This window comes from Setaria viridis, chromosome 3, assembly GCF_005286985.2.
Source record: "Setaria viridis chromosome 3, Setaria_viridis_v4.0, whole genome shotgun sequence".
Lineage (NCBI taxonomy): Eukaryota > Viridiplantae > Streptophyta > Magnoliopsida > Poales > Poaceae > Setaria > Setaria viridis.
The window spans coordinates 8,412,853-8,427,887 of NC_048265.2; the positions used below are offsets into that span (position 1 = coordinate 8,412,853).

At 50.8% G+C, this 15,035-nt stretch overlaps 3 protein-coding genes and 2 non-coding genes across 5 annotated transcripts; 2 read left to right on the top strand and 3 right to left on the bottom strand.

Moving 5' to 3' along the window:
• The first annotated feature begins 2,593 nt into the window (after positions 1–2,593).
• On the top strand, positions 2,594–4,416 carry LOC117848996 (F-box protein CPR1). Its single transcript, XM_034730610.1, has 2 exons — positions 2,594–2,762; positions 3,551–4,416. The coding sequence occupies exons 1-2, from the start codon at positions 2,594–2,596 to the stop codon at positions 4,414–4,416; spliced, it is 1,035 nt and encodes a 344-aa protein (XP_034586501.1).
• Positions 4,417–5,623: 1,207 nt separating this feature from the next.
• On the bottom strand, positions 5,624–9,187 carry LOC117849491 (RGG repeats nuclear RNA binding protein B). Its single transcript, XM_034731058.2, has 6 exons — positions 8,788–9,187; positions 8,219–8,624; positions 7,964–8,108; positions 6,328–6,486; positions 6,185–6,244; positions 5,624–6,079 (listed from the first exon to the last, which is right to left on the bottom strand). Exons 1-6 carry the CDS (start codon positions 8,942–8,944, stop codon positions 5,885–5,887), a joined length of 1,122 nt encoding a protein of 373 aa, XP_034586949.1. The 5' UTR covers positions 8,945–9,187; the 3' UTR covers positions 5,624–5,884.
• Positions 9,188–10,267: 1,080 nt separating this feature from the next.
• LOC117849492 (uncharacterized) lies at positions 10,268–11,654 on the top strand. Its single transcript, XM_034731059.2, has 2 exons — positions 10,268–10,983; positions 11,078–11,654. Exons 1-2 carry the CDS (start codon positions 10,270–10,272, stop codon positions 11,357–11,359), a joined length of 996 nt encoding a protein of 331 aa, XP_034586950.1. The 5' UTR covers positions 10,268–10,269; the 3' UTR covers positions 11,360–11,654.
• Positions 11,655–13,270: 1,616 nt separating this feature from the next.
• On the bottom strand, positions 13,271–13,344 carry TRNAV-AAC (transfer RNA valine (anticodon AAC)). The gene has a single exon. It is a non-coding gene; the product is annotated as a tRNA-Val (tRNA).
• A 1,438-nt stretch (positions 13,345–14,782) lies between these two features.
• Positions 14,783–14,856, bottom strand: TRNAV-AAC (transfer RNA valine (anticodon AAC)). Its single transcript has one exon. It is a non-coding gene; the product is annotated as a tRNA-Val (tRNA).
• Between the last annotated feature and the right edge of the window lie 179 nt (positions 14,857–15,035).

A 15,035-nucleotide genomic window follows, 5' to 3' on the forward strand; every position in this document is an offset into this window, starting at 1 on the left:
CGTGTCGTGCCGCCGTCCATGTCGTGGTCCGTAGTCGCGACGCGGTGGAGACCGAGTACGGTCCCTGCAGAAGTGCTTGTCGATTCCCTAGTAATCATCGCCGTACTGCTGCCTGTGGCCCGGATGGTCGTAGTGGCCACCGTCTTCGTCATCTCCGTCTCCGCGGCGCGGTGGCCAGATGAAGGCGCGGTCCTTGCAACTAGACTTGCCCGCCCTCTCCTTGCCACGCTCACGTTCGTCCTGTGGCCCGCGACATACGCGCTGGGCACGGCCGTAGTCCCTAACCCCCACGTCGTAGGCATCATGGGCGTCGCGCTTGTCGCGGTTACCACGACCGTTGTTGTGCCGTCCGCGCTCGTCAGATGAACGTCATTCTTTTTGGCTGCCGAGCTCACAGCGGCACTCCTTGTCGCGCCCCTCCAATTCCCGTGGTGGCAGAGTAGGCGGGTCGGGAAGTGCGAGCGCGCGTCCGGTGGCACGCCATCGACCAAGCCGTAGCGCCATTCGTAATGCTGATGAATTGGCATGATGCTCGTCGGATTGTCGACTGCTTCCTGCAGGTTGCGCGTCGCTGCTGAGTAGTCCTCAAGAAGCGGCATGTGGATGAACACTTCATAGCGGGCGCCTTGTTGCCATGACTCCGGAGGTGGCTCGGCAGAGACGAAGACTGCCGAGGATCTGTCGGCTGCCTTGTGCGTGAAGGCGAGCCACATCCTCTTTCGGATCTCGTTCGGGTTCGCCGTCCGCACCCAGAGCTTGATGTGTCTTGTGTCCACCGGCTGGATAAGGTCGGTGACGATACACTGGAGCGCGCACTTGTGGCCGACGACCCTCTCGACGAGCTCTGGCATCCATGCATGGGACTTGATGCCATCCAGGCGCACCCTGTAGAAGATGCAGAAGCCGAGGGCGTGCGTCAAGCTACGCCAGGTGCGGAGGCAGATGTCGATGCCTCTTCTTGTGAAGCGTCCTTGGCAGTGAGCCTCCGCCGTGTGGGCGGCGTGCTCGAAGCTGATGAGGTAGGGCTCCGGCTGGTGGAGCGTGAGCAAGACCTCTCCTTGCTGCAGTTGGAGCTCTCGGGTGAGGAGGTCAGCAATGTCGCAGGCACCGGTGTTGCGCAGCAGGTGGAGCACCCACAAGACGAGAGCGCAGGATTCCCAGTCCCGCACATCGTGCTCGAGGTGGAACGAGTCAGATACGAAGACTTCCTCCACATCAGGGCACGTGTTGGGATCCTGTATTGCCATTGGCGCTGCTCCTGTAGGTTGGTGGTGGTGGCGGCGGTGGCGGCAGCCGTGGCTGTGGCGGAGGAGGAGAAGGCGATGGCGTCTGGGGCTGTGGATGGTATCGTGTTGCTGGCCGGCGAGTGCCAACAGCAAGAGGGCGAAGCGCTTTACAGAACCGCTCCTTGTGACCTGAGCAGCGGTGGCGGAAGCAATGCACCGGGTCGCGGCAGGCAGCAGCACGATGGTTCGGGGCCAGGCAATTGAAGCATCGGCTTGCAGTGGCTTGATTGAAGGTGCACAGGGTCGTGGTGGGTGTCTGCCTTGAAATCTCTCCACGTCGCTGGTCATGTTTGCCGTCGCGTTGGAGTGGGTTGGGCGGTGCACGCTGTGATGAATGCCTTTTGTGGCTCTTGGCTGGCATCCACCCCTGCTGTGCTTGCCTGCTTAGGTGAATCCGATGCAGCATGTCGTGTGGGCGCCTGACGCGGCACCCAAGGTCACCCTATCCTTGACGCCTCGCCGGAGTAAATGTGCCGCATCCTCGTCACCTCACCGGAGTTAATGTTGTTCCCTCGGGAGGAGGCGCGCTGGGCTTCGTTGCGGTGACGCTGTACCGCTGGCTCGAGGGGGGCATTGAATCACCCCCTCCTAATGACCTCCGCATACCAAGCCCTTAGATTCAGCTTGGCAAAGGGCGGATCCTGGGCGGCAGGTTGCGGATCCATCTGTTGGGCCTGCAAAACCGCGGTCTCCAGCACGCACTCGTCGTCCAGAGCGGTAGGTCGGCCGTGTTGAGGTGGTGGAGGCAGGGAGTCGGAGAAGAACTTCTCCCAAGAAGAGAGGGTGCGTGGGGTGGTAGGTGGGGTGTGGGGTGCCTGGGGCTGAAGCTGATGGGGTTCGCGGTGCATGGTGCGCAGCGGGGCGGGTGGCGCTGCTCCCGCTGGCTGATGGCGGGGCGGCGGCGGAGGAGGAGGGCAGGGGTCGGGTGGCATCCTCTCCCTTTTATGATTATGGATGATACTATACAATAGTGTTCGATGAGTTACAATGTGAGATTGTCAGTGATACAAATACTCAGAAAGTCACAGGCACAACGTCATCATGCACCTGACAAATTTCAAGACTCAATCCATGACGACATTGACCATATGTTCAGGTGACTGACGTGGACGGTTCGGCATGGAAACGGAGTCGTGCAGGGTTATCTTCCGCCCCCTTATGTGTTACGATCCTATACGTGCACTCATCACGTGTATATACATCAACTGTGTGCCGCATGCACGCATACGAAATAATAAAAAACTGCAAAAAAAGAAGAAGAAGAAACAATCACGATCATCATGACGGCGCCGGCGATCCAATCGACGATGTTGTCGTCGCCGGACCTGAACGGCGACGCGGTGGCCGAGATCCTGCTGCGCCTCCCGTCCCCCTCCGTCCTCCGCTGCCGCGCCATCTGCAGGGCGTGGTGCGCCATCAGCAGCAACCCCGGCTTCGTGGCGGCCCACGCCTACCCCCCGCCCCCTCGAGCTCATCGTGCAGTGCCACGGCGCCAACGACGTGCTGGACACTATTCCGCTGGCTGCCCTCGACGAGGAGGGGCGTCGTTGCATCCACCTCGCCTACCCTCAGTGCTAAGCCACGGGCTGTCCCATGGGGCCTACAGCCTGACGGGCTCTTGCTAGTGATGGCAACGGGGTGGGTCGGGGTCGGGTGGAGCTTCCGCGGATCTGCCCCTAAAATCCGAAAATGAAACCCGCCCCGAACCCGAACCCCATTTCAGGTGGAATTGTCCACCTGCCCCCGAAAGCCGCCGGGGCACCCGAAACCCGAGCAACAGTGACATAGTGACAGCGGTCGCGATCGAGGGGGCCGAGGGGCGGCCGGTGGCGCTGGCGGGCGACGCTCATGGGCGAGGGGGGCGACAGGAGGCCGGCCTCGCTCACGGGCGAGGGGGCGACAGGCGCGGGCGGCCGGCGACGCTCGCCGCTCGCGGGAGACAGGGCGAGGTGGGCGAGGGGCGCGGCCAGCGCCTGGTCCTGGTGGCCCTCGCGGGTGACTGGCGGGGTGAGGGGCGCGGGCGCCCGGCGATGTCGCGGAGGTGGATTGGGCGAGGGGCGAAGGGGGCGCCAGTGCGGCGCACTCGGGACGGGAGAAGGAGATAAGTTCGAGAGTGGGAGATGCGGATGCCGGAGTGGCCGGATGGAGACTCAGAGTTATATAGCTAGGGTTGTGTTGTTGGGTTGGGCTGCCTATTTTTTTGGATCGAATCGGGGCCATGGGTCACCCGCAGGTGGGAGCATAAACCCCTGGGTCACCCGCAGGTGGGAGCATAAACCTGCCCCTGCACCCACGTGTCGGGCCCCCGAACCTGAGACCCGCGGGGGGATTCCGAACCCGCCCCCGCCCCCTGATCTCAAACCCGCGGGTCTTGGGTCCAGACCCACCCGATTGCCATCCCTGGCTCCTGCTGTTCGGGAGAGACAGCTTCTACGGCACCGACCACCTGGTCTGCAACCCGGTGACCCGGCAGTGGACGGCCGTGCCGCCGCTTTGCGCCAGGCTGATGACACGGCTCTGCGGCTTCTACCTCCACGGGCCGTCGGGCGAACACAGGCTCCTGTTCCTCGCCAACGACGACGACTATGGCGGCCGGGGCACGTCGGTGTCGCACTACGTCCGCTCCCTCGAAGCCGGCGAGACCCGCCGGCTGGGGCCGGCGGCCGCGACCGTCAACGTGTTCAGCCAGATCTATCACAAGTACCTTGATTATCACGGCAAACTTCACTGGCTTAGACACCCTGAGGTGGGGAGGACCAACAAGATCGTGGTGTTCGACACGGTGTCCGAGGCGTTGCGGCGGACGTCGCAGCCGCCATTGATGATGAATCGATACGACGAGCCCTCGCTGCTGGAGATGGACGGGATGGTGGCCATGGCAGCCATCCTTCACGGTTCGCAGCACATGGACCTCTGGGTGCTGGAGGACTACGGCAGCGACGAGAAATGGACACGCCGCCACCGGATCGACCTGCCGCCGGCGTTTTCGCGCGCTCGCTGGGCTATGAGCGCTGGCGTGGTGGGGCGGAACAGTAACCTGATTCTCCTTGGAGATAGCTCGAGTGGGTCGCTGGGGCTGTACGATCTGACAGAAAAGAGGGTGTTGAAGCAAGTCCAGATTGTTTTGTAATGCAACCAGGGATCGGCCGTTTTGGCCTTGCACCAACCTGGCAACCTGAATGCCCTTGTGCTCAAGGATAGCCTTGAGCGCCATGCCTTCTTCGATATTCAGAAGCCACGGACCCCCACCTGCTAAATGCCTTTGGTGCTCATTCTCATGTAAGACCTGGCTGGATTATCTTTTAGGCTAATGGACTAACAACTTTAAAAGATATTTAAAAATTAGACTCTCTACAACCCTCTCATTTATTTAATATTTTAACACAATATTCATATAGATGTGTAGTCATGTTTATCTGATTGTGATTGACTTTTAATTTGTAATCACTATACACTTTTTCATTTTTATCTGGTTTATAATTTAGATATAAGATTTAGGAGGTTATTGTAGACTAATTTTATAAAAGCATACATAGGTAAATTTTTAGAAAACTTTATAAATCTATTATTGATGGCTGGATGTTTCTGATTTTTTTGAGAGTTTTTAGAATTTATCTTTTCTTCTAGTGTGTCTCGTGAGGATTAACATGCTCCAAAAGAGTCTCCAAGTAATAATAAGATAAGATGCGGAAGTATTAGTAGGCTTAGCAGTTTGCACTATTATCTTCAACACTAGATTGTTAGCGGCGGCAGCAGCATTTGCAACAGATCCTGATTTGGTTTGTGTGCTTGGAGAGGTTTTTGCGGTGATCAAAGAGGAGATGGCGCTGCGCAAGCAAGCCTGTGGCTAACTATGGATCCAATGATCGTGTTTGTTTGGCCGAGATTATAGCGTTCCTCCGTTTTATGTAATACTGCGCATGCTTACCCTCTGTGAGTGAGCAGTGCTCCTGATGTTTTTTTTTTCAAACTCCGCATGTAAAACTCCGCATGCTTACCCTCTATATGAGTGAGCAGTGCTCCTGATGTTTTTTTTTAAAAAAAAATGAAAAAGAAAAAAACCAAAGGGCATCGACCGGCTTCACGTTATTCAGATACAGTGCTTGTCCGACTGATGCTGCTTCCGTTGCTCTTGACAGAAGCCACAGCCGAGTGCTCTTCGACGAGCCAGCATGATTGCCCCAACTCCTTCAGAACAGGCGTCCGAACGCACCCTTGTCCCTTCCCTTGCTCTCGCGTGACCATCTTAATTTGCATTCACTGACAAAAGAAGATTGGCTCTGCAGAGGAGATGATAGGCGGACCCCACTTGCAGGCTCGTCCAACAATACACGACATGATTTAATTTCTCAGCTGAGGAAAACCATTGGATAGTACATCAGAAAACGATGGATACATAGTCCTATCCAGAAAAAAACAGCAGCTAACCCCTGACAACACAACACAGCACATGGTGCACCTCGGATATACACGGGATACACGACGCGGCGATGAACAAGCCGGGAGAGACCCAGCAGCAGCAGCAACAGTACAGGTGCGGAGAAGAGAAGACTCAACAACAGTGACACGAGCTTGAGCGAACTCAGTTCACCGAGCCGCTAGGCCAGGGCAGGGAACTGAGCCTGGTCTTCGATCGCTGGAGCAGCAGCAGCTGGTCCCCGGTAACCACCGTTGTAACCACCGTGGAATCCACCACGCTCACCACGGCCCCTGCCGCGGCCACGCCCACGGCCACTGGGGTTGTAGTACCTCTCACCTTCAGCCGGCTTCAAGAATTCGTTGATGCTCAGGGACTTCAGGGAGGAGGGAAACAAGAAACAAGCACACGGATTAGGAGATACAACAGCAACTCAGGTTATAACAGACTGAAGCACAACAAGGAGAAAAATATCACATACCTTCTTTGCACGCTCATCTCTTTCAGCATTTTCTTTCTTTTTCAAGTCCTTGTCAGAGCCCTAGAATCATGTGTAGACGTTGGGTGAAGATCAAAACCAGCAGAGCCACAGGAAGAGGATAGAACAGCACGTGTGCAACTTACCAGCTTGATAAACACTTCATCAGCATCCTTTTTAATTGACAGTTGTTGCATGGATTGCAGCTCCTTATCAATTTCAACTTTTCTCTCCTCAGCCTTAAGGGCAAGCAAAGCTTTCCGCTTCTCCTCCAGTACTTTCTCATATTCCTCCAGAGTCATCTCCTGCATATTTATTGGAGTAAATGTTATTTCACTCCATTTTGAGGATAAATGCATCCTAACTTAATACCAGTGAAAAATACAGGCATGAAATAGAAGTCTTAGAATGAGCGCAAACATGTAAGAGTATCCATACAAAAGCACAGGAACGGCATAGAAGCTGAATTAGAACAACCCAATGATCCATACTAATGCTACTGCTACTGCTACCATAGCTGAATGTTCATGATTGTTTTACAGGAAACACAAATATCGCAAAATGAAACCTTGAAAGCGAAACTTGCAAGTGATTAACATGTAATGGGGTAAAGCAAAGTATCAAAAAAGAGTTCTAAATATATCATTTATGCAGCAGAAACTCTGCACGCTCAGTATCAAGAAGCATCACATCCGATGCATGCAATTATTACATCTAAGTCTCTAAGGGAGTGTTTGGATGCAGGGTTTACTTTGGGAACTTCAACCCTAAAGAGATCTGAATCAAAATTGCCATATCTGAACAGGGCCTGAGAGTAGATCCTGCCCCCACGAACAATTTGTTTAGAAGTTAGAACCATTTATAGGTTAGATGAAATTAAGAACCGAGATGGGCAAAACCGAATAAGAGTAATCCACTTCTTTTGAGTGTTGCTACGCTTATTGGATCAGCCAGATTTGTCAAAAACAGATAAACATTCATTGGATGAGAGTAGCATGCATGTAAATTTTCAGTATATGGGTTTACTGTACCATAGAAGCTGGCACAAGGATCTTACACAATATGAAATTTTGCATTATTACAAACTAGCAAACACATAAAAAGTGTAGTGAAAGCATATGATCTGATAGAGATCCAGTATATTTGGCAAAATAAGCAAAAATAATGAAAAATAAGGAATGCTTGGAAAAATAAGAAAATAATGCAGTTGTCAAAAATAGAATGCCAGTCCCTCGGTACATGTTAGAACTCTGATTGGTCCCACATATGAGCTTGATGTGAAACTAAAAGAACCACAAATATTTCCACTGATCTAGTCAACATTTTCTTCAGAGATACTCCCTCCGTCCCGAATTACTATTCGTTTTGACTTTTCTAGGTACCTAGCTTTTGATATGCACCTAGATATATAATATGTCTAGATACATAGCAAAACTTACATATCTAGAAAAGCCAAAACGAATAGTAATTTGGGACGGAGGGAATATATACCAAACTTTGGAACAATTTAAAATGCCATAATATCCAAAACCATGAAACAGGTGGTCCCACATATGAGCTTCATGTGAAACTAAAAGAACCACAAATATTTCCACTGATCTAGTCAACATTTTCTTCAGAGATATATACCAAACTTCGGAACAATTTAAAATGCCATAATATCCAAAACCATGAAACAGGTGGTGCCTGGCATGTTCAGGGGGAGCTAGACATACTACACCCAGACACATTGCAAAGTGGCATGTGGTAAAGGGAGTGACATAGTACAGATCAAAAATATACCTTATCCTCAGGTTCCTTTTCTTCCTCTTCATTCTCCACACCCTCCTTGTCCTTCTCAACCTCGGACTGTGGTGCATCTTCAGGCTTCTTTTCATCCTCAGCCACAGCAGTAGTCTCCTCAGGATTTACAGCCTCCACAGTATCCCTAATTAGCCGCACATAGAAAAGGTCAGAACTCAATTATCCTATCAATCCATCATAAGTAAAAAGCAAGTCAGTATACACAAAATTACAGATTCAATGAACCATCTTAACTGTGCAAGGACTTCATCAGTTACAGTTCCCCAATTGCCACGTCCGGCACCCTCGCGCTTCATCTCATAGCCACGGCCAGTGCCACTGTGGCGCTCATATGCCCGGCGTGGATGCCCAAACTCATCCCCAGCCTGCCCATCAGCATAGCCACCACGGCGGCCACCTCCACGGTAAGGCTGGCGCGGCCCGCGGCCCCTCTCTGCCTGCCTCCCCTCACCATTTTCGCCGCGAGACACTCCACCATCTCCAAAGCCACCACCATACCCTCCCTCAAAGCCGTTGGCATCAGCATCGCCAAATTCTCGCCTTGGGCCGGTCCTGCCGCCACGGCCGCCTCTTCCACGTCCTGGACCACCACGTCCAGCTCCATCCCGCGGTGGAGCACCATAGTTCCTTGCCTCCCTCACTGTAATCACAGAAGGGCACAGTAACACCATTGACGAATACAAAAAGTGGGGAACAAAATACTGAAATTTCACATGAGTAATCAAAACTCCGAGCTTGAAAAGGCAACTGGATCCCAAAATCAGGTAATTCCTATCAAACATCAACCGCAACGTTGAACTCACCAGTCTGCGCGGGCGGCGGAGGCTTGGTGGGCAGCTTGGCCGACACGGGCGCCGGCTTAGGCGCCGCGGCCGCCTTCTTCTCGGCGGCGGCGAGGAGGTGGGCGGGGTCGTCGTTGTCGACGTCTCCAAGGAGATCGAATTGGTTCCTCGATGCCATTTCCGCTTGCTATAATCTCAAAACCGTGATAAAACTAGCGGTCCAGCCCCCAAACCCCGATCGAAGCCTAGCACGCGGCGACCCGAGACGAGGTCGCCATGTATAGGTGTGAGAGCTCTAGGGTTTGGTCACTGTGGGAGGCCGCAAAACCCTAGCCGCCAACGAGCTCTGCTTGGTTTGGCTCTGGTCTGGTCTGAGAGCGAGCGGCAGGCCGAAGTGCTGTGTGTACGGCCGCCGGGTTGCCTTCCGCTTTCAGACCACAGGCTCATTAGTTTATTATTTTCATTTATCAAATGACAGAAAGGGGTATGCAGGTTGGACATAATTATAGGTGTAAAGAACTGCGGGAGCCTAGTGTTAGGGGGTAATTTTGTCATTTAGTGCTAGAATTGGAGCCCGAGAAGTAGCTGTTGGGCTTGACATTTATGGGCCTAGCCTCTAACATCGAAGTCGTGGGCCCGAATGTTTACTTAATGGGCTTTTATATTGGGCTCAAACATAGACTGAAGCGGCTTCTGTAGACTGTAGTTGTAAGGTACAGTAATAATGTTGGCGTGTCAAAGTTTTCAGCCACATTTTTTAGCAATAATAAATAGTTAAACTAATAAATTACATGATGTAATATCCTCCCCAAGAAAAATATAAGGAAAACCATGACAGCATGATTAGAAGGTTTTACCAGCAGCATCTTGCTTTGTGTGGTGAGGATGTGTTTTGGCTGATGAGCATTATTGGATTAGACAAAGCTGGGGACTAATGGGAGATCTTGAATCTTGCAGGCCATGCCATGCATGTACCTCAAGCTATGGAGGAAACCAAAGCTAGTGGATCAGAGATCATTAGCATTACTTTTTCTAGTGACCAATTAGGTAGCTGTCCGATATCTTCAGGGTCCCTGAAGCGAATTAAAAGCAGATCGATAGCAGGCCAGCAGGGCCCCTGGAACTAAACAAAACCACTGCCACAATCATATCTATTCACTTTCCTTCGTTCACAAAATAAATCAGGAACAGTGAATTGGGTCATGCAATTTGTAGATGCCAGTCCCCATCATGGACTGACAAGCACTTCGCTCAGATCTCTTGCTTTACCGGTGGATTAAAGATCCTTCCAGTGAGAAGAAGATCATGCTGCTACAACTGTGCAGAGATTTATTGAATTAGTTAACACAAATCGGGAGGTTAGTGCAGTGACAGTGGATGATCACCAGGAAGGAAAGCAAGAATATATCCAAACTACTACGTACATGAAAACGACGGCTCCAATTATTGTTATCTCCGCCGGCGTTGGCATTTCATATGGCCATATATATACCTGCAACTGCAATGGCCGTTCTGCTAGGCAATAATTTCTCCAAAGAATTCAGAATTGGGATAGCCTTCCTTTTCATACATGCAATGCATACCGTGGCGAGTAGATGCTCTCGCTGTGGCGGCTGCGGCCACAGCTCGATAGCTTGCCGCGTCGCCGCCACCGCATGCCAGAGAGGAAGTGAGGCCGCCACCATGCGCTGCGGCGGCGGAGGCGCCGCCGCTGGGCTGAGGCTCTTCGGGGTGCAGCTCGGTGCCGCTTCAACAAGTGGCGGCGGCGCTTCGCCGGCGTTGCAGCTGCACAAGAGCTACAGCGTGGATTGCCTGAACCTGCAGGCTTGTTCTGCTCCGGTCTATGCTCTCGTCGCGGCTCCTCTGCTTCTGTCGCCGTCGCGGTCGTCGGCTCTGCTCCTGTCGATCGACGAGTGCTCGACGGGGAGAGCCACCGACGGCGGCAGCGGCGGCGGCTACCTCTCCGACGACGGCGGTCGCGGCGGCGCTGCGTTGCGGGAGCGGAAGAAGGGCGTCCCGTGGAGCGAGGAGGAGCACAGGCTGTTCTTGGAGGGGCTTGATAAGCTCGGCAGGGGCGACTGGCGAGGCATCTCCCGGGGCTTCGTCACCACGAGGACGCCCACGCAGGTCGCCAGCCACGCGCAGAAGTTCTTCCTCAGGCAGAGCAGCGCCGGGAAGAAGAGCAGCACCAAGCGCCGGTCCAGCCTCTTCGACATGGTAATCAAGTTGCACGTCCTGAATCTTTCAGTTTAATTTCGGAAGAACAAAAGGATCTGAACGCATGCCTAATAATCGCACATGTCCATGACAGGTTCAGAATTGTGAGAGTGGAAGAGATGTAGTACTTGTCTCCGATGCTTCAGACGGCAAGGCCGCCAGCACCTCAAATTCTGTGTCTCCAAAGGCACCGCGCGATGTGTATCGGAAGGAGTCGACGGCCATTCATGAGAGGACGACGATAAGGCCTTCGTCAGAGAGGGATTCAGTTTCAGAGACAGTAACGGTGACGACGGAGCAAGCTCACGGATACCACTGCTCCCCGCTAAATCTGGAGCTCGGCATGTCCCTGTCGACGCCATCGATCGGAACCTAGCAATTCGCGAGCAATCTCATCTCATCAGGGTGAGATGGCAGGTGCGCTGAAGCTGAAGCTAGCTGCCCGCCTGCCCCACAGGCTACATAGCCATGGAGATGGTTGTAAACGAAAGCTTGTAATCTTGCCACCTTATCCAAATAGTGAAAAGAACCAAAGTGTTGTTCACCTGAAAACAGCAGTCAGTCTTCACTGGAGTAACTGCACTACCTTTATCAGCACTTGTGCTGCTGCAGTGAAGCAGAAACTACTCTACCTGAAACTTTTTGCTTGCGGTGTGACTCGTATCCTGTCATCCCTTTTTCCCCCAAAGTAGAGTGAACAAATGGCAATTGGGACTTGATTTGGTAAAGCCGATCTGACGTGTGCACCGCAACGACAAAAGGTGGTTGCAGTGTCAATGCCAATCGGCAAGCAATTGGTACGAGCATACAATTACAATTTTGTATCAGTGCGCGCCTTCACACTCCTTAATCTGGCTAGCATTCGGTGCTAGGTTCACGTCCATAGTCCAGCCACTCATGCCGTGTTGTGCCAACGCGAATGCCTTTTGTGGTGCCGTCTACTTTTCAGGGAAGGGATCCAGACCTGTATATTCTGATTTTTTGTATAGTATATGCCTTTTGTCAGTGCAGAGGAAGATGGTGCATTTGCCAAATAGTGGAGGAGCATGTGTGCGTGTATCCAGTGCTTATCCAGGGACCGTCGTCTGCAGAAGATTAAGACATGTCATCCAAATCCAGTCCCGTCGTCCTTTACTTTTGTTGTGGGGATAACCGGGTAATGCGTACAGTATTTTTGCATTATTATGTCAGAAAAAAAAAAGTCAAGTAGAGTGCTAAAAAGAGATGATAAGATATGTCACTGATACTTCATCTTTTCTCCAAGAACACGCCACATATATTTTTATTTTAAGTGAATATATCGCATGTTGTATTTGTGAGTATAAACAGACAGAATATGTCACGTACACTTGAGCAATGACATGTCAACATACATACCCTATGTGCATACATGCTAGATCAGAATGGACTTGATCCGTCCCAATTTATAAGTCGTTTTTGTTTTTTCTAGTTATATAGTTTTAGTTATATCTAATACATATGTAATAAATAATATGAAGACCTATAATTTAAAACAGAGGAAGTACGTAGTTAAGAATACATGCCACGTCAACATGAAACAGTCGTACTATTGGATGATGACCGGTCACCGACATGTACAGGGTGGATGCAGCGCCAGCGATCTTGTCCAGGATAAGGAGGACGCAGGCGTTTTCCTGGCCATGCAATCTTTGCGCCACCCACCCCGGATTTAGTTGCTTATCGTTCAGGTTTTAGCAACAAAGGGGGAGTCTGAGTCTAGTGTTACTCGGAGTCTCGGACAATCCAAGATCTGTCGTTTTTTTGACGCCCTTTCGAGCGACAGCGACGCGCGAGCTACCCTGTCTGTCCTCCGGCCTTTAACTTGTTTTGGTGGCCAAGTTGTCAAAGGCGAGTGGAGAGGGTGCTAGGCTGCTAGCTCACTCGACACCCTTCGTTTTGTTGACTAGTGCAGGCTTCCGTAGCCACATGATGGCAACAGGCGCAGCGGCGGTGGTGACACGATGCCACATCGACCGGGATTATCCTTGGTGTTAAATGCCCGTGTGTAGTATGTGGCGCAAGTCCATCGCCGGACGCCGGCGAGTCGGCGGCGGCCGTGGTGTAGGTGCCATACCAACCGACCAAAGGCCACTGGTCACGACGAACCACTACTGCGGGATGGTAGTATGGAACTTAAACTTAGCATCAGTGAAAAGAAAAATGCACTGCCATGTCAAGGGCCCAATCCTGAATCGTAGCAGATTTTGGGCTGCTGGGCTTGAAGCTGATGGAAAATAGAAAGTATATATATCATCAAGAAAAAATGTGGCGTCGCCCGGACTCGAACCGGAGACCTTCAGTGTGTTAGACTGACGTGATAACCAACTACACCACGACACCACTTTGATGCTATTTTTATTTACCAAAAATATAACTTCATTTAGTATTTCTTAACGTGCCAGCCGTAAGCCGTAAACCGTAAACCTGATTCTGGATGACATCTGCATGTATCATGTATAGGAATAGTATTGCAAGGGAATTGTGTTGATTTAATTACTCCACCGTTAAACATCTGCTTGTTTAAGAGTATATGCAAGCAGGATTCTGTTGCCATGCAAGGCTATCTGCTTTTGCCTCTAGTTATGACAAGTTTGCCGCGAATTGTGATATTTTCTGAAACTGATTTAGAGTCGTTCTTTCAGCCAGTAAAATATGCACAAAAAATAAGTTTGTTACTTTTCATCTAAAGGGGCTCAAAATTGATGTTTGGTCTCCTGGATTTGCACCCGTCAAATGCAAATCACCCTACCAAAAAATATGCAACCATAAACCTTCTCATCTTTTCACTCCCTGGCTAATTGGTGGAAGCGGTAGCCGTCACACAACCGAAAGAATCTCGACACCGCTTCAATGGTTTGATCATCTATACCTGATGGAACATATGGAAAGAGTGAAACTGGAGAATTTTCCAAAACACCAGCTCGCCGATGTTGAAGGTCACCTCGCCCGTAGAAGAGGACATACCTCAAAGAAGAGGTGCGCTCATGATGATCTGATGGCATTCTATCCTCTTTCCTAGGGTTGATCATGTTGTCCGTAATATGCTAATTATTCCTTCGTCGAGTGGTCTTGTAAGTGGAGGATTCATACCAACGTTTTTGGCATGTTAAATGAAAGGCGGAGCTCCTACCAATTTGCTTTAAAAATACCGGATTTGCATGCAATGATTTGAACCGATCTAGGTAAATGCCGTAGTAGCTACCCCTTCCGTCACAAAAAGAATGCAACTCTGGCTTCTTGATAAGTTATACAGTTTCAAATTTGACCAAATTTATGAAAAAAAATACTAACATTCACATCTCCAAATTGATTTAGTATGAAAATATATTACATGATTAATATATTGATATTGATTTTGTATCATAAATGTTAGTACTACTTTGTATAAATTTAATTAAACTTGAAACTGTTTGATTCCTCGGAAAACAAGATTTGCATTCTTTTACGACTTACATGAGCACGCACGCACAAAAGCCACCTCGCGTGGCGCAAATCGTATTGCTAGACGCCGGCGACAGCGGCGGCTGCCTATCGAGCAGCACCACTAGTGGCAACAGGCAACCGGAGCTGTGGAGGGCAAATCTGAAATGGCTCATCCGATGCGGGGACGGGGAGACGGAGACCCCGGAGAAGAAGCAATAAAGCATAATCAAGTCCCCGTCCACGCCATGGGCTAAATCTTATTTTGCAAATAGATCATGGGCCGCTGAAGGTGAAGTCAATTAGCACCTCTCTCTCAAAAGGTGAAAAAAATTAGCAAAAAGGGTTATAAAAAAAATGGCGTCGCCCGGACTCGAACCGGAGACCTTCAGTGTGTTAGACTGACGTGATAACCAACTACACCACGACACCAGAATATCTTCAAGTGTATCGTACATTATTAAGTTACTATTTAATCAATCAAAGCCGCCAAATATCAACATTCGTTTTTGAGAGCCCTCTATTCTTCTTCTTTTTTCAACGTACTCGGCGACTTTGATCGTGAATCAGCATCGAAATGTGCTATTGACCCGAACAAGCCTCATGTATAT